Source organism: Grampus griseus (assembly GCF_964374135.1).
Source record: "Grampus griseus genome assembly, chromosome: 13".
Taxonomy (NCBI): domain Eukaryota; kingdom Metazoa; phylum Chordata; class Mammalia; order Artiodactyla; family Delphinidae; genus Grampus; species Grampus griseus.
Window position 1 is genome coordinate 76,600,142 of NC_139007.1, and position 19,740 is coordinate 76,619,881.

The 19,740-nt window shown below is 34.7% G+C and overlaps 1 protein-coding gene across 1 annotated transcript in view; it reads left to right on the forward strand.

Moving 5' to 3' along the window:
• The window catches only part of SCAF8 (SR-related CTD associated factor 8), a 78,733-nt gene that overhangs the window by 40,865 nt on the left and 18,128 nt on the right, over window positions 1-19,740 (forward strand). The window contains 9 exon segments of the mRNA XM_082668964.1: window positions 657-818; window positions 3,630-3,783; window positions 4,857-4,987; window positions 7,011-7,187; window positions 8,800-8,879; window positions 10,635-10,752; window positions 16,997-17,128; window positions 17,387-17,499; window positions 18,947-19,140. Coding sequence (XP_082525090.1) covers window positions 657-818; window positions 3,630-3,783; window positions 4,857-4,987; window positions 7,011-7,187; window positions 8,800-8,879; window positions 10,635-10,752; window positions 16,997-17,128; window positions 17,387-17,499; window positions 18,947-19,140 — 1,261 coding nt within the window.

The window sequence follows — 19,740 nt, forward strand, 5'->3', positions numbered from 1 at the left end:
TTCCTTGTGCTCTGGAAAGTAGGAGACTTTCATATTCTTCAGATTGGGTAATGGATAAGGTTGAGAAACATTGATCAGTGGAGTAGCTAAAAAATGTTTTCATAGGATAGATTCCTAGAATCATAATGGTAGTGTCTTGTCTTTTGTATAGGTGTGGTATTTGAGAAAAGTTTTGAAACTTTGGGTTCATTGTGTTTGGAGTGTTACAATTTGTCATTTGATTTGTACCTTCATTAGTACAGAAATCCTTTCCCTATATGTTTCAGACGAAGTCTAAGGCATGTTGGCAATGCTTTTACCAGTGCTTTTCTTTCCTGAATTTGCTGCTTCCTTTTATTTGGCTTTTCAAAATCATTAAACATTTCTTTTTATTATAACAGTACCTTATCTTTTGTTTTTTATTGTTCAAGCCAGTTACTCAGCGCTATTTCAGAACTTAGGTGATTGGCAGTTGAACTGAATATGTAGAGTAGCCAAAGTAGATTCTTTCAAATACCATTCCAGAGACAGACGGTGTGGAATAGTCAACCTCGAATGTTCATCACCTCAGTATGAGCAGTGTTTTTGTGTTTGTACAGGATTTGTGGTGACATTTGTATATCAAGAATTTTAACCTTCTCATTTGCTTCCCTTCCCACTCTTCTTTTTTTCTTCAGTGTAAACCAGAATACAAGGTACCTGGACTTTATGTTATTGACTCTATTGTACGACAATCTCGACATCAGTTTGGTCAAGAAAAGGATGTGTTCGCACCCAGATTTAGTAATAACATCATTAGCACTTTCCAGAATTTATATCGTTGCCCTGGAGACGACAAGGTATGCTGCCTTTTTTCTTTTTTTTTAAGTCACTACAGTAATTACCTTTTTTGTCTTAATGAGACTCTTTACATTATCTTAATTTTATCATTTTATGTTATTGTTTACTCTTTGTTATTCCGAATTTGAATATTTAGTTATCGCACTCTCCATGTTCCTCTTTGTTATTAGACTTTTCTTAAACAGAGTGGAAAGATATAGTTGATTTTGCTACTTTTTAATTTATTGAAGCAGTTGGTGTTAAAGAAACTGGCTCTAATAAGCATTTGGAATTATCCTAAAATCTTACTTATTTACACGCACAACCAATTCAGAATTTTGATTATTTGACTTGAGCTGATATTTACCTATTTAGTGTCTGTGAAAAGTGGATTTACCAAATAATTAATAGAAAATAACTGCATATCAAAATTCCTTTGTCATGGTAGAGTTTTCTTAGTGCTAGAAACCACACTACTGGGTCTGCTGGATCTGAATGAATAAATATTCTTTCCCACATTAAACAAAAGCTTTGGGACCTGAGGGAGAATAAAAAGGCGCTGTTTATCCTCATAGGTGCTCAAAGATAGTAGAAGGTTACGTATCTTGGATGCTGATTTGGAAATTTAGTGTCCTTTTTCTGACAGAGTTGATTGCAGTATTGATTTTGTAGGAAAAGGAACGAACAAGTGAAGGCTAACTGTTACTCTGAGGAAGAGCCACAAAACTTAAAAGCTCACCACAAATCTTTTACCTTCCCTCAAGTACAAGATTAGGTAGTCTTTATTTTTTTATTTTATTTTATTATTTATTTATTTATTTATTTATTTATTTGCGGTACGTGGGCCTCTCACTGTTGTGGCCTCTCCCATTGCGGAGCACAGGCTCCGGACGCGCAGGCTCAGCGGCCATGGCTCACGGGCCTAGCCGCTCTGCGGCATGTGGGATCTTCCCGGACTGGGGCACGAACCTGTGTCCCCTGCATCAGCAGGTGGACTCTCAACCACCTAGCCACCAGGGAAGCCCTAGGTAGTTTTTATTTTTAATTTAATTTAATTTTAACTATTGTACAGTTTTGAAACAAAAGAAGTCTTGTTATAATAGATAGATATGGAGATAAATTTATCATTGTTTTTCAGTTTTATTTTATTTTATTTTAACTATTGTACAGTTTTGAAACAAAAGAAGTCTTGTTATAATAGACATGGAGATAAATTTATCATTGTATCATTCTTTGTAAACTGTTCTTGGATATGCTTCTTGAAGCAGATTTTTTTCTTTTAATTAACTTTGGTACGTTGATAATTCTATGCAGGCAGAAAGAATGCTTCTAGTTTTTAAGTAACCCATCACAGTTGAGACTTAAAGTAGATGCCTTAGAATCCCACCTAAAATAACTCATTTGAAATTTTATATAAACATTTTTGAAGTAACTTAAACACTTTGATTTAGGAATTTCACTGGTTTGGACTTGGATTTCTATCAGTTACAATGAACAAGTCAGTCTTGAATTCGTAGATTTCATAATAATAATGTTTCTCATTTATAATAAAGTTTAGTATATAGGGATTTTTTTTTTTAATAACCATAGTAGGAAAGATTACATTGCTGCTGTAATCTCAGTGCATAAACTCCATAAAGGAGAGGCATTATTTGTGTGTAGGTAGATACACAGAATGATACTTACCAGACGGGGACTACTTTTAGTGCTTGGTGAGTATCTTGGGAACTGGAAGATTTTTTTTTTTATGTAAAGCAAAAAAAATATAAGACACTTTCTTAGTGCCTACATCTTAGGAAAAATAGTTAAATCAGAAGGTATGAAGCATTCTTTGTGTAACTTTCTTATGCTTCATTTGAAATACAAAAATTTGCATGTTAATTTAGCTTGGACATAGTTTGAAAATATGTCGATATAATATTATGAGTGATTTAAAGGTGAACCAGATATTCTTAAAAATTCCTGGGGCTTCCCTGGTGGCGCAGTGGTTGAGAGTCTGCCTGCCGATGCAGGGGACACGGGTTCGTGCCCCGGTCTGGGAAGATCCCACATACCGCGGAGCAGCTGGGCCCGTGAGCCATGGCCGCTGAGCCTGAGCGTCCGGAGCCTGTGCTCTGCAACAGGAGAGGCCACAACAGTGAGAGGCCCGCGTACCGCCAAAAAAAAAAAACAAAAACAACCCATTACAAAATAGATTATTTAACAAAAGGCTCTTTTTAGTACTAATTTCAGCCTCTGTCATTTAACTTATTCTACTGGAGTTAAGTAGCATTACAGTAGTCAGTAACTAATACTGCTGTTTACAGAACTTTTATATGCTGAACAGTGGTGGCAGAAAGTAAATTTGGTTAAATTCTTATGTGAAGAAATACCCTTTCTTGTTCTTAGATAGTTTTAAAATGAAAAAATTTTTTTAAAGTCACATAAGATAGGGATTTTCTCTTGAAGTTACTTTTTTAAAAGATAAAATTAAAATCAACAGTAAATATAACTTTAGTGCTAAGCCTCAGAATCCTTAACACAGTTCTCCAGCTAACTGTAACCATCTCATTAGTGTTCATGTAGAAGGTGAAACCTAGTTACCATTCCTTCCTTCTTTCTGCTAAATATTGCTTTCATTAACTTGTATATTCATCAGAATGAATATTTTTGCAAGTGAGTTAAAGTTAATAAATGCAAAATTATAGAAACATAATATCAGGGCTGGAAAGTATCATAGCAGTATTTTAATCCATCCTTCCTATCTATTGTCCAAGTAGCCTGTAAGATATGACTGTGCTAAGGTTTTGAAAGCAAAAAAACCAAAATATCATTTTTCTTTTTTCCTGTAGAGTAAAATAGTGAGAGTATTAAACTTATGGCAGAAGAATAATGTATTTAAAAGTGAGATTATTCAACCTCTTTTGGATATGGCAGCAGGGATTCCTCCTCCAGTTGTCACACCTGTTTTGGCCAGTACTACTGCTGCTATGAGCAATACCCCAGGTATGTTGCTTTGATAGATTTTCTGAGTATTCTATTCATGCTTTTCAGGTGATTATTCATAGATGAAATAATAATTTGACAGTGCAGGAGAATTTGTCTAGCATTAGGTAAATGAAAGGAAATGCAGTTTAAGTGAAAAATAAAATCAGAAGTTATATTTGTGTGTAATTCTTTTCTAAAAATTAAAAAGCTTAGTTTTTAAAATCCCTAGAAACATAATGAGCTTTGGAAATTGGTGTGTCAGTTAAGTTTTTCCTGATTTAGACTGTAATCTTTTAAACTTGCATATATATCATCTTGATATTCACAGTGAACTAAGACTACTAATATAAAGAGAACCCTGAAAAATTTATTTAATGGAGAGGGGAATGTTTAGTAATAATCTCAAAATCATGTTTTGTTTTTTTTTAAGGTATTTAAATGACATTTGAAATTTTTTATCATAGTCCAAGAATTACATTTGTTAGCATTTTGGTATATATTTCGTTTTTGATGTGTGTGTGTATACATACACAGACACACATATTTTGGAACAAAAATAGTTTTATGTTATGCACACTATTTTATAATAATTTTTTTCATGAAAGATTGCATTTTGAATATTTCCTTATGTCATTGAATTTTCTTCTTTAATAAGATTTTTAATGACTTGCAAGTATTAAAGCCTCCTTTATTTTGTTTATTTTTTTAAGTTATTTTTTATTTTTGGCCATGCCATGGGGCATGTGGGATCTTAGTTCCCTGACCAGAGGTTGAACCTGTGCCCCCTGCATTAGGAGCGTGGAGTCTTAGCCACTGCACCACCAGGGAAATCCCTGTAGGTTCCTTTAAAGTAGTAACTTAGTTAATTGAGAACAAGTATGGATAGCTCTTTTAGGTCGTTTTTTTTTAATTGTTGTTGTTTTAACATACCTGATTCTGTAATGGTTTTTCAAAATGGAGACAGTAAAATTACATTTATATAAATCTGTACATATTTTATAAAAGTGACAGAACAAATCTCTCTACTTTTCCAAGTCTTATTTATGTACCTACATATTTATTGGGGTTGGGTTTGATGTCTTTTCTAAAAGGAACTCCTGTGACACCTGTTACTCCAGCCAATGTGGTCCAAGGTTTACCTGATCCGTGGGTGTCTCAGATAACAAATACAGATACACTTGCAGCTGTAGCTCAGATCTTACAAAGTCCTCAAGGCCAACAGGTGAGCAGCTTTTTTATTATGTCAATGATTTAGGACTCATTATTTTCCTAACACATTGTTTCATTATGTACCACCTAAGGAGTATGTGTTTTATTTTTTAAAAATGACTACACTACATATAGTACTGTGTAACTTGGTTTTCTTTTCATTTAGTAATGCATCATGAACACTTTTATGCCATTAAAGATTATTTTACAAATAATTCGTTCCACACCAAAATAATTAAGTGCACAGTTTGTGCCAGACGTTATTAGGTGCTATTGTTATTCCAGTAACAAGGCAGGGAAGTCTTCTACCTTGAAGAAGATACCTATCTATCTTAGGGGAGACAAACAGTAAAGAAGTATAAAACATTATTTAGATAGTGATATATGACTTAAAACAGGGTAAGTCTTTACAGTGACTAAGTTTGGGGGAAGGGGTCAGAATTAGGGTAGCCAGGAGAAGGCATCTTTGACAAAGTGACATTTGAATTGAGACTTTAAATGGAACTAGTCATGGAAAGATATGAGGATAGTCTAGCATCTGTTTGGTTTTTTTTTTTTAACTTATCCTCTAAAAAGCAGGTTAATTGTGATATGAATAAGTAAAAAACGGTGCAGTTGTGGACTCTTTAAAAGACAATCTCAAAAAAAATATGGAACCATTTTAGTGATTTACAAATGTAAAAAAACAGTTCAATTATCATCTTAGATTGGATCCAGTTTCTACATTTTTGGGACAGTTGGGAAACTGAATTGGATATTAGATTAAATTATAGAATTAATAACCTTTTGTGATAATGATATTTTGAAAGTAATTCGTAAAGCAAATGTCATTTTAAAAGACATCTATTAAAAAAATACTTTTGGCCAGAGTGTGGATTTTCTGGAAGAATAGAACAAGGAGTCAGGAAGACACAGTGATCTATAAGATATGAAGTCAGAGCAGAGGAAAGAAAGTAGGGTGCTGCAGTGTTTGAGCCTGGGTACCTGAAAGAATAACAGTGCTGTGGGGGGAAATGGAGATGTCAAAAGGAACATTTAAAATGTGTAAAGGAGAAATGTGATAATTGCCTTACTTTCTTCTTTCCTCCCTCTCTCCCTCCCTCTTATTCATCCATCCTGTTTTGGAGCTTCCTCAGTGCAGTAGCTCAACTATCATATGTTTTTGTAGTTTCTTTCCTATCACATTAGTAGTTTGTAGTAAATGTTGGTATGATAGGTAAAGACACTAGTTTGTTTCTTAATGTTGCTATTTCAGATGAAATTATTTTACTTTCATCGTGCATGTTTTTACCTTCTCCCACTGTAAACTGGACTTGAAGAGTGCAAATTCTTATTTAGCAATAGCTTTTCTATTTTTCTTTTTCTATTCTAAACTGATGATTTTCAGATTTAACTTGGGTTTACATCTTGAGTAGGAAAGTATTAATTACTACTAGGTTATATATAGGGTTTACTGAACTGAACTATCTTCAGCATCTTACTACTGTTTCTATTTTTTAAGAGGGAGGGTGAATGGGGGGACAGGGATTGCTTTCAACTCTTGTTGACACTATTCACCTTTAATTTCCTTAGTTTCAGACTGCTCCAAGGGACAGATTTCTTATTTTCTTAGCTGCTTTCAGGAATGTGTTATCAGATGGTAAATCTGAATGATAGTAAAAGCAGTTGTAAGTGCTCGTCCTTTTACAGAGATTGAGTTAATTGAAGAAGGGATGAAAAAGCTTAGTGGAAAAAAGTCTGCTTGTGATGAGTTTTTTTATCCGTTGGTCATGGTGTGATCATTTTATTTTGTTTAAACTTCCCTGACTTTCCAGAAGCAAGACAAACTTATTAAGGACTGTGTTATATATGGCACACACAAAAAGTCTTTTTTAAAAAAAAAAAAAACTGTTTTAAATTAGTATATATTTTTCCTTGGTCTCTAGACTGTAGAATGGTAAATTTTATTGACCAAAAGTTTTAGATGAGTATTCTTATTACAAACCCAACACCTGTTTGTAGTAATTTTCTTTTTTTTTTTTTTCCCCACCCTTTAGCTTCAGCAGTTAATACAGACTTTACAGATACAGCAGCAGAAGCCTCAGCCTTCCATCTTGCAAGCCCTGGATGCCGGCCTTGTGGTCCAGCTGCAGGCTCTTACAGCACAGCTCACAGCAGCGGCTGCAGCAGCCAGCACCCTTAATCCCCTAGAACAGGGAGTGTCTTTTAACAAGGTAAAAACTAAGATAAGAGATCTGTTCTGTATGAAGAACTGAATTTTCTGTACTATCATGTATATTCCAATTCTGTAAATTACATTTTACCGTAGCACTATTTTATATTTTAACATCCATCATACTCTATAAGATACAAATTTTAGAAAAAGTTCAAATTTCTGAAAGAAATTAAGTAATTTTATAATTCCACTGGCAACATTTAGAATATTTTCTTTTGACTAATAATAACTGGTCAGTAAAATTGTGTATTCACTTTTTTTTAAAATAAATTTATTTTATTTTTGGGTGCGTTCGGTCTTCGTTGCTGCGTGTGGGCTTTCTCTAGTTGCGGTGCATGGGCTTCTCACTGCGGTGGCTTCTCTTGTTGTGGAGCACAGGCTCTAGGCCCACGGGCTTCAGTAGTTGTGGCTCGCGGGCTCTAGAGCGGCAGGCTCAGTAGTTGTGGCGCACAGGCTTAGTTGCTCCGTGGCATGTGGGATCTTCCTGGACCAGGGCTCGAACCCGTGTCCCCTGCATTGGCAGGTGGATTCTCAACCACTGCGCCACCAGGGAAGCCCCCTGTATTCACTGTTGAGGCAGATAATTATTTTTTATACTGCCTAATTTATTTTATGGATGTTACAAATATATTAATTATGGTGTCCGTCCTATAATTTTAATCTGCTAGAATTAAAATTGTAAAGTATGTGAAAGTTCAAAGGAAAGCTTCTTTACAAGTTGTTACTATGCTGTGATAAATCGAGGTCTAACTAAAGAATAGTGGGTTTTTTTGTTTTTTTTTTTTTGCTGTACGCGGGCCTCTCGCTGTTGTGGCCTCTCCCGTTGTGGAGCACAGGCTCCGGGCATGCAGGCTCAGCGGCCATGGCTCACAGGCCCAGCCGCTCCGCGGCATGTGGGATCTTCCCAGACGGGGGCACGAACCTTTGTCCCCTGCATTGGCAGGTGGACTCTCAACCACTGTGCTACCAGGGAAGCCCCAAGAATAGTGTTTTTAAAGTTGAAAATCTTTTATGTTTAACTTGTGTGATATGCTTAATATTCTTGCTATTTATGGGAATATTATAATACTTTGGAAGTGTTATCTGTATTATTTTTATTTCTGCTACTGTAATTTTCATAGAAGTATAAATATTGATTTATGAGATTATTACTTAGACTTTTTTAGCCTGCAGCTTCCAAAAAGTCTTTAAATTGACCATTTAGAAGACAATGGAGCATTCTGAGAGAACTGCGCTAGTAACAGATCTGTTGATTATAGTTCTAGATTTTTTTTTTAATCAAGCTCTGTTACTATTGACAAGCCACTTAATTATTTTAATCCTAATCCTCTCTTTTATAAAGTTAAGAGTATTGGTATTTATCCTGCGTGTCATGATTGTTTTGCTTCATAAGGCAATGTCTGTCAAAATGCCCTGAAGAAAAGTAAAGATCCGCTCAAATAAAATGTTTTATTGGAGTATAACAATAAAATGATATGAAACATTTACATTTTAAATGATAGAGATAAATTAATGGGATGTCAGTGACCTTCAAAATAGCATTTGCAACTTTTATTTGTGCAAAGCACTTTTAAATTTGTCTCTTTCTCTTTTTTTTTCCCCCCACTTAGAAGTTGATGGATAGGTTTGATTTTGGGGAAGATTCTGAGCATAGTGAAGAGCCCAAAAAGGAAATTCCAGCTTCTCAACTGTAAGAGTCATTATGTTTTTCTTTATAAACCATAAATTTTTTCTGTTATCTTTATAAACATTGTATGGGACGTTGCCATTGAGCTACTGAGTGTACTTTGAGTTAGTTGAGTTATTATTTCAGGCTCTTGAGCTCTCACATTACAGAAAGATGGTAGAATTGCTGCTTGTTGCTTCCCTGTGTTATTTTGACTCTTCCTAAGAACTTTGTAAATAATTGGGATATGTCAGTATTCTTTACTGGAAAATTGATGTGTTGATAAATCTAGTTGTGTTATTTTCTGTTGTCTATATTAGGCTTTAAGTTATTTAACTCTGTTGTAAGAATATTTATAGGAAAGACGTTTGCTTCTAGTGCCAGTGGGCACTACTAGGAAGTATACTAAATTCTGGGAGTAGATCAGACTAATCAGAAGTAAGGAATAGGGTTGTAGGGATTTTGTTTGTTAAAGAAATGGATTGTATGTTTTTCTTTAAATCAGTGATACAGTTCTGCAGAGCCTTAGGTTCGGTGAGGGTTCATGAGAGGACCAGAGGGAAGGAGGATGTTGGAGAGCAGGGGTGGAAGGTGGGACGATTAGAAAGGGATGATGAGTGGGGAAAGCCTCTAGAAATCTTATTTCAATAGTTATTTAGTTTTCTATATTGTGATAATATATTAAAAATATACTTATATGTAAAATTGCAATTATATGCTTATGATAGAGATTCTACTTGAAAAAATTAAAAACTAATGTTTTAGATTATGAATTCTAAAGTTGTAAGAAGCATTTGAGATCATGTAGCTTAGTGTCCTGAGCAATGTAGTAATCTCCTTTAACCATCTGTATAGGTTATTTATCCATTGTTTTAATGCCTTCTATGACAAGAAGGTAATTTTTAATACTGTATGATCTTTTGTTACTGAATCTTATTTGATTTGCTTTCTATACACTGATCCATTTTGCTTTCTGAAGCAAGGAAACAAATTTGCTCCATTTTCTTTTGAGAAAGAAATAGCCATTCCAGTATTTGAAGATAGGTATCATTCTTCCCCTTAGGTTTATTTGCTCCAGATGAAGTACACTTTTTTCCAACTGTTTCAAGACTTCTCACCATCCTGATTGCCCCTTTTGGGATGCCCTCTTTTTTGTTCATGTCTTGCCTTGTGGCACCCAGAATTCCAGGTGTATTCCAGGTGTGAATTTCCCAGAGTATAGTTAAATTATTAATTCCTCTTATCTAAACACTGTTTCCGTTAACATACCTAATAATGTGAATGCTTTTCTAAAGAAAGCAGATTAGTTTTATGAAGTGTATAATCAATTATGATGGTAGATTTCACATATAGTGATTGATGGAACATTTTTCCCACTGTCTCATAGTTTAAAGAAGGAGTTAGAGTGACAATGCTTAAGTACTTTTAACTCTTTTTATAAGTGTTTTATTGAGATTTTCTTAAAATGCTGTAATGTAAAAAGTACTAATTTATATGTATTTTAATATTGTGAGGCAGTAATATCAGATCTTCATCAGAGTATCTCTAACATGTGATCCATCTATTGAAACACTATTGAAGAGTGTATTTCTATTTTAACGTATTAATGTTCTGAGGTATTCTATTTTCTGTGTGAATATTTCAAAAGTAAACATAGAGTATAATAGTAGAGTATGTTCCATTTAATTGCATTTTGGGGTGTTCTTTTCGAATATTCAGTTATTATCATATTATCTTTATTGGATTTTAATATACATTTCCACTTGTTTTTCCTTTTAGTTCTCATGTTTCAGAATCTGTGAACAATTCCATCTTTCATCAGATAGCAGAACAGCTACAACAGCAAAATCTTGAACATCTCAGACAGCAACTCCTGGAACAGCAACAGCCTCAAAAGGTTTATATCCCCATCTTGTGGTCTTTAGAGTTACTGCTTTGTACAGTCTGTCATTTGGTGATTTTTTTTCTTCAGCTGTTTATTACTAGGGAGATCAGTCTTTTCAGGACCTTTACAGTTTTTGTTTGTTTTTTTGTTTCATTTTGTTTCTTGGTAATCAAAATGTTTACTGGCAACTTATGTATCCATTGAGAACATTAATTTCAGTATACTGGAATTAGAGAACAGAAGACAGAGATGGTGTTTCAGTATTACAGCTGAAAACTTTCCTTTCCTCTCAATTCCCTGTCAAGCCAAGACAGTGATGATTTTACTGTTGTTGGTGGTGATGATGACAAAATAGATTGCTGTCTTTAATTAGACTGTTATTAGTATGTGGCAGGAGCTTTATTAGGCATGATTACAGTTAATGCTTATGCGATAGTTATTTTGAATCTCATTTACATTGTAGGAAATTGAAGCTTAGTGAAATCGAAACATCTACTGTTAAAGTACACAGTATCATATATCATCAGTCTTAAGACCCACCATTATTTTACGTATAGCTAAGAATTTTTAGATACTTGTATATATAACATCCCCTGGAGTTTTAAGAATCTTCTAAATTTCAGGGTGATAAAATGTAAAGAAAAATCATACCTTAGAATTGATAAAATATGTCAAATTGTTGTGAAGCTAGGGTTAAATCCATTACAAAGCCTCTTTTTGCTCTATATGAGAAATACTTAACGGATGTTAAACTGTTTGGATATGAGTTTCTGGGAATTCCCCCCACTCACACTTCTTCCTAATCAAACCTTTTTGACTCTAATGAATTTAATACAATACCACAAATATTTTTAAACTATGAGCATTGTTAGGTAATACATACAGAGATGAACAGAGAAGTGTCTGGCCTCAAGTAAGCTCTTCTCTAATGGAGTGCATATATCTATATGAACACAAGGCAGAATCCTGGTTTCTGAAATAGAGGTATATATGAAGGACTATGGAAATATGGAAGAGGGAGGATTACTTAAGAAGGGATAGTCCCCGAACTTGCCCTTTTAATGCAAAGAGTAAATGTAAAATGGATTTTTTTAAAAAATATAAATTTATTTATTTATTTTTGGCGGTGTTGGGTCTTCGCTGCTGCACGTGGGCTCCCTCTAGCTGAAGTGAGCAGGGGCCACGCTTGTTGCGGGGCCTGGGCTCCAGGGGTGTGGGCCTCAACAGTTGTGACACGCGGGCCCAGCCGCTCCGCAGCATGTGGGATCCTCCGGGACCGGGGATCGAAACCGTGTTCGATCTCTGCAGTGGCAGGCGGACTCTCAGCCACTGCACCACCAGGGAAGTCCTTGTAAAATGGATTTTGATGATATTTATATGTTGGAACTTGTACCTGGAATTATGAGAATGGAATTCCATACCTTGTTTTGTAGAAATAATTCTGATAGAAGTAGTTGGGTAGGTGCATTATTTTATGTCAAGAAAATAAAATATATCTGCCTAAGAATTCAGGAACTTGAAGACAAAGCACAATAAAGAACATTTGGGGACTCCCCTGGCAGTCCAGTGGTTAAGACTCCACACTCCCAATGCAGGGGACCGGGTTCGATCCCTGGTCAGGGAACTAAGATCCCCCATGCCACACAGTGTGGCCAAAAAAAAAAATAACCTGGATGTTATTTAAAGAAAAACATAAGTTGTGACTCAAGGAAGAGAAACAGGTTGTCAGAGCTGTTACAGAGGCAAGAGATAGTAGTAATGGAACAGTTTATCTAAACAGATTTGTTCAGCTATAGATGTGACACTTTTGAATTGCCTTAGTTCCAATTTCATTTCAGAAGTTTTAGCAGAAGCAGTAGGATGAAGGTTCAGCAGAGACAGTAAAGGTGTAGCACTCTTGACCTGGATCTTGAGCTTGAGCTTGTAATTAACACCAGGTTACTGAGGTGAAAGTTACTAAAAACTGGAGAGGGATTTTGCTTTAAGAATCTTACCAACCAAAAACAGAAAAAAGAACTCTGGTCTTAGTTGATTACTCTATACCATCTCCAAAATTTTAGAAGATATAGTAATAAGATCTCTTTGAAAGGAGTAGATGTTCTTAAAAGCTTCCTTATTCAAAAATAAGCAGTGAAGAAAAGGGAGTAGTGAAGAAAAAAAAGCAACTTTTCTAATGCATAAGGTGAATAGTGTTTAAAGCCTATCACAAATTTAAAATTGAAAAGTAAATATCAACAGAGTAACAAATTTAATAAGTTGTGTAATTGGCTCTATCAAACCAGTTCCCTTTAGTGTATTTAAGATGGGGTGAAACATGCAGAAAAATTAAGCATTTTTGTTTACCAGTAAGCTCCGTATTGCTGCCTAAAATTTATTAGAGCGCCTCAGAGAAAAGAATAGGTTTGCTAGTGCCACTCTGTTCCTTGCAGCTTTGACCACACTTGGGTGTGGGTTGAGGTCTTTTATCTAATGATGGAAAACCAGTGGAAAATGGGAGCACTTTCTGAGAATGGTTGAATTGTGAAGGGACTAACAATCATATCATAAGAGGAATGATTTGTATTGTCTTGAGTAAGTTGGAGTTGTGATTTTGATAATTGTTTTATCAGGATATCCAAAAGGTGTCAGAGTCATAGAATGAAATGCTGATGATGAAAATGATAAGACTAATAAAAGGGCTTTAAAAAGAATGTTAGGAATAAAAAGATTATAGAAGATTCAGCTACTTAATAAAGAGCTGTCAGTGGGATATCAGAAATATATAACTTACTTTGCTTCAGTAGTTTTTTATAGAGGAGAATATAATGGAAAGAGGAGAATTGAACATGATAACTAAGATGGGTGATAATTAAGAGACTTGAGTTGCATTTCAGGGTACTGAGGTTGATGTTGTAAGGTTATTAGACTCATAAATTAGGAAAATGCTGTAGGTGTAGCATAGCATGTGTGGATTTCAGTAAGGTTTTTTGACAGTCTTTCCTGCCACTTATACAGAAAAAAATAGAGGAAAGTAGATTTATAAGGGATCAAAATGTGATACTGAGTGAATGTTAATCCAATTTTGAAAAAAGTCTCTGCTAACTGTTGTTATCCTTGTCTTCTATTTTTGTCGATATTATCTTTATTTATTTATTTGGCTGCGTCGGGTCTCAGTTGTGGCACGTGAGATCTTCGTTGCGACATGCAGGATCTTTCGTTGCGGCACATGGGCTCAGTAGTTGCGGTGTGGGCTTAGTTGCCCCGCAGCATGTGGGATCTTAGTTCCCTGACCAGGGATTGAACCCGGGCCCCCTGCATTGAAAGGCGGATTCTTAACCACTGGACCACCAGGGAAGTCCCTCAGTATTATCACTGATGCTTTGCCTGAAGACATTGCTGAAGAAACTAAAGATGAATATACCAGGATGTATTCTAAGGACGTATATCAGTATATCAGGGTAAAAAGTCATTTGCCACCTGGGTTCTATGGAGTCTTTTTGGTTTTTTAAAAATATTTTTTAGTCATCTTAAAATAATTTAAAAGCGAAGCTAAAGGGATAGGGGAAAATAAACATAATTAGGAATTTTAATATAGTTGAAATATAGCAAACCTTTTTATGTCAACTAAGTTCAAATGTCACATGTTCTTTTAACAAAACAGACAGTCCAGCTTCTTGTTCCAAAATACTATAAGATGAAGTCCTTCCTGTTGAATGACTAATTGAATGAAAATACCCTTAGAGATTTTTGTCCTTAGAGATACATTTTTCGCTCATCAGTTCTTGAGTTTGAGAAATACGTTTGGGATGCAGTCATTTGAAAACTCACCGTCTGATATTTCACTTAAACATTAAATTTCACCGTTACCATTAGAGTCTAGAATGCTGCGGTCTTTTTTTTGCATTCATCATCTGCTTTGTCTAAGTGTTGTGAAATATTGGGAATTACTGGTGGTCCAGTGGTTTGGACTCTGCGCTTACACTGGCAAGGGCGCGGGTTCAATCCCTGGTCGGGGAGCTAAGATCCCGCAGGCTTTGTGCCCAAAAAAAAAAAAAAAAAAAAATTTTGTGAAATACGTTTCTTTGTCAGTTTTCTTCTCTTTGCCATTATGGACAGAAAATGAAACATCTAAATATCCATTGTCCAAGGAAAGCTAAAAGCAGACTACAGATATGTCTCCAGTCTTATTTATACCTTCTTGAAATATAATGCAGTGGTTTTGGTGATGCAGTAAAACTGAATGATGATGGTTTCACTGTTGAATCACGCTTCTCAACAATTCCTTTTTTTTGTTATTATTTTAGTCTTTTTGGCTACAGTTGGGAGTAATTGATGAGTAATAATGGAATAATTCTTAGGATGATGAAATGGCAAAATGTTTCAGTATATAGGAAAATAAAACCTCTAAGATCCCGTACCATATCTTAGATATAGCTAAGGGTCCAGTGGACCTAATTAATGCTAACTGCAAGATCATAAGATAAAATTTGGTAGAATATTAAAAGTAGATTTTCTCTTTGTTCTTCATAAGATTGTTAAGAAAGAATAAAAGTCATGAATCACAACCTTTTCAAATAGGTAAAACTGCTCAAAAAAGAAGCTCAAGAACTAGCATTGGTTGCAGTGGATTCTGCTGGTTATACCAAGGGTTGACCATTAATAGAAAATCAAAGATGAAAAACAAGTGGGTGGATGGTAGGTAGGATGCTCAAGGTGAATGGTGAGGTAAGAAGTAAATAATGTGAAGGTTGTATGAGTACTGAATTAGGAGCAAACAATACAGCTCAGGATAAAGTTGAAAATTATCTTGCTGTGTTGTTAAGAATTTTAGTTTTATTGTACCATTTTAAAGGCATAAGCCAGGACTGTGCTTTAAAAACATTTTGATTTGTTCTCAAACATATACTTATTTACCAACTCTTTGGTCAATTTTGTGGAATAAAGACTAATAGAACTTTAATTCTGATTTTAGTTTTAATTTATTTCTAAACTTGAAAATGTTACTTGTCTTTGGGGAGCCTGTTCCTTCATAAATTAAGACACTTGGAACAGTTCCTTTTTTTTTTTTTTGGAACAGTTCTTTAATGCTCTTTTTGGCTCTTAATTTTTATTCTGCTTTCTTTTCTTTCAGTTTAAATGTCATTAGAGTAAGTTTTAAAAAATAATTTTATTGAGATATAATTGACATATAGCATTGTTTAAGGTGTACAACATATTGATTTGATATGATTATATATTGGGATATGATTACCTCTGTAGTGTTAGCTAACACCTCTATCATGTCAAATAATTATCATTTCTTTTTTGTGGTGGGAACAATTAAGATTTAGTTTCTTAGCAACTTTGAAATTTATAATACAATATTGTTTTTTATAATCACTGTGGTTGTATTCCTTTTACATGTAGGGAGACAAATTCAGAGTTGGAGTAACTTGGTTCACAATCACAGAGTTTGTAGCAAGGGAACAGTAGTTTTGAGTTGCTCTTTTCTGTTAATTATTATAATAGTCCCCAACTTGTGTACCAACTCTTCTTACTAATCCTCAACACCTGTGAGATCATGTTTTAGGAATGTTTAACTAGGGAGTCATTTCTTCATAATAATCAGTTTCTCAATTTTAGTTAACACCATAGTGTATGTAATTGCTAGTCAAGTTCATACTGATTAGTACCATGTAAGCAGTATCCCTATAGCAAGTTGCTGTAATTCTAGTCCTAGGGGGGCAAAAAGGTTTAAATTTTAGTTTTTCCTATAATTAGGCTGCATTGCCTAACTTTTATTAGTCTTTCTGAAATCTTTTACATATTTGAGTACTTCCTTATACTCTTTTGTCAATTCCTAGAGGTGGAGGTTGAAAAAGACCCAAGTTGAGAACTGATTTTGCAAGATCAGTGATTTTGATATTGGGGTTTGAGCTTCGTTTTGCTTCTACACGTGCAGTTGGGTGACTTAGTTCTTTATATATCATTCATGATACAGTCCCTTTATTCTTGGTAGTTTATATTTTCCACAATATAAAATTTGTTTGGAGACCTACTTTATCTTACCATTCTTTCTAGTGTTATAATATCTCCCTTTTATGGAGGTATTCTGTGCTTTTAAGTAAACTTGGATTTATACAAAAGTGCCATTTTAGATTGATCATAAAAGATGTAATGGGATTTCTTTAGGTATTGGGCTCCTTTTTAAAATTGTAATTGTGATGTTTCATTTGTAACAATATTCATAATATTCATTATTTCCCAATGTTTGTGTGTTTGTGTACATTCTCAATAGGCAACTCCTCAGGATAGTCAAGAAGGAACATTTGGGTCAGAGCATTCTGTGTCACCATCACAAGGGAGCAGTCAACAGCATTTCCTTGAACCTGAAGCAAATTTGGATGATTCCATAGATATTCAGCAACAGGTAAAAAGTAAATGTTTTTCTGGGGCATAAATTTATAAAATTAATTACAGAAAAAAAATCTTAAAATATAGTAATAATTTTTATTGTATGTAAATAATGTAAACCTGAATGGTTTTTTCCTACTCATTAAGCTCCACATTCTTACCATTTTACTATTAGTCATTAATGCTACTATGGTGAATATTTTGTAAGGCAGAATTACCAATACACGCTGAATCTCAACCAGGCATTTTGTCTGCTGTTCTTTTGACTTTCAAGGATATGGATATAGATGAAGGGCAAGATGGAGTAGAAGAGGAGATCTTTGAACAGGAAGCAAAGAAAGTGGCTGTTCGCTCCAGATCAAGAACGCATTCACGATCCCGTTCAAGGTTCTACAATCCTATTTAAGAATAGCTGTGTGCGAACATTTAAATTGTTGGCTTTACTTTTTTGCATCCTTTATTTCTTTGCATCAAGATTAAAGAAAATGTTTTCTGAGAGTGACATTCTCTCAGGAAGAAGTAATTCAGAACTTCAAAAAACAGAAAACATGTGTTCTGTTTTTAATTGGGTGTGGCTGTGGCCATTTATTTGAATGATTTGCATGAGTCACGGCAGTATCACGAGACTTGGATTTGGGGTTATATCTGGTTTTAGTTAATAACATCATGATAGTCAGCTTAGGGTATTATTGCCCCTGAACAACACTTAAATCAAGCTGTAGAGGACCAGTATTAGAAACTCCATTGTATTTCTCACATTCCATTTCATCTCATAATACCAAAAATGATTATAAAAATAAAACTACAAAAATTATTTTTATAAACATTAAGCATATCAGACTATTACAAAACATATCCTAGAAATGGTTTCTTTGTGGGCTGTTCAGCATGGCTGAGGCTCACTAATGTGCATGCTCATTCAGATTGAGTTGGAGGCGCCTTATTCTTAACCTGGTAAATTTTCTTGTAGCATGTGTATATTGTTTTTGCTATAAACTGTCTTAAAACTTAAAGTCATTAATCTTTAACATTTTAATGCCCTATTTTCTACACACAAATACCCAGAAAATCTGAACAGCGAATGCTGGAAGAGAGGCAGTATCCGTGATGACTTTTTCAGTCATTTCTTACGTGTTTCAAGAACTTACTTGTATTTGCCTCTTGCAAATGAGAGCCTGTCAGTTCATCTTTCTCTAAGCTGACCTCTCTGCAGTGAATTACAGTGTTAGTGCTGAAACTTCTTTGTCTTAGCAACTTCTTTATTTGTCTTAGCAACACCTCCCTACTAAGTATTTTGAAGAGAGTTCAATGGCATATGACTGGCAGGAAAAAAGAAACAGTATTTCAGTATCACATTATATTGTAAAGTCAAGCACAGGAGATTTTAGAAATTGAAAACTTGTAAACAGAATTGTATAGTGGCCTAATGTTCTGTTGAAAACATTCTTTGTTTCTTAATTTTAAGAATGTAACATCTTTGTCACCTAAAGAATCTTTTTGTTTTCTTCCATCTTTCATCCCTGTTCTTGACTCTTGTTTGAAAAAAGAGTTGGAAGACCCTAAGAGAAAGTGAGGCCTTACTAGAATCTCTTTCTCTTACTCTTCCTTGTGGTTGTGGTTCAGTAAGAATCATTGCAAACAAACATCTGTGACTAGTGTGGACCTAAGCAGTATAGAAATTTGAGAAAATACATGTTTGATACTTGATTATGCTTGAATGTTTTTTAAAAGGTAGCTAAATACCAGACAGTCTCGCCCCCGCCCCACCTACAAGTGAGAAATTCGATAGAAGAATAACTTTGTCATTAGAAGTAAAATAAGATTTTTTTTGTAGGTCACCAAGAAAACGAAGGTCTAGGTCACGGTCTGGTTCTCGAAAGCGTAAACACAGAAAGCGATCACGCTCTCGCTCTAGAGAAAGAAAAAGGAAATCATCACGTTCATACTCAAGTGAAAGAAGAGCTAGAGAAAGGGAGAAAGAACGACAGAAGAAGGGATTGCCTCCAATTAGATCTAAAACATTAAGTGGTAAGTGACGTACAAGCTTTGGTTTCAATAACATTGAGAAAATAGTATCTGTTACAATGTCTCCCAACCTTATTTTCAGACTAAGAGGTTAAATACCTGTTTTGGTATATGAGTAATTATATTTTTGGGTTTTATAATGTGATAGAGGAGAAAAGGAAAAGGAATAGCAGTTTCTACTCAAGTACTAAAGTCATTGAGAGTTTTTTTTTTTAATGCTAGTTAGAAAATATGACTTGATTAATGATTTATAAAGTGTCCTAGGCCTCGTGTCTGTTTCATGGACACCGTGACTTCTATGCACAGTGTCCTAACCAATTATGAACACTAGGTCTGTAGGAGTGATTATTATAGGAAGAATGCAAATTTTAAAGCTAATTATAAACTTACTGGATCAGTACTGAAGGAGAGATTTCTCTCGTAAAAACTTTCCCTCCTTTATATGTTAATCTATAATGTATGATTAGAACACATTTGGTAGTAGTGGGAGTTTGTTTTGGGAGAGTGCTGCAGGAGAGTTGACTTGGTAGGCATGTGAGGTCTAGGAAAATAATTTGTAATTAGTGCCAAATTCTGCCTAAACGATTCTTAGCGGGTTATGAC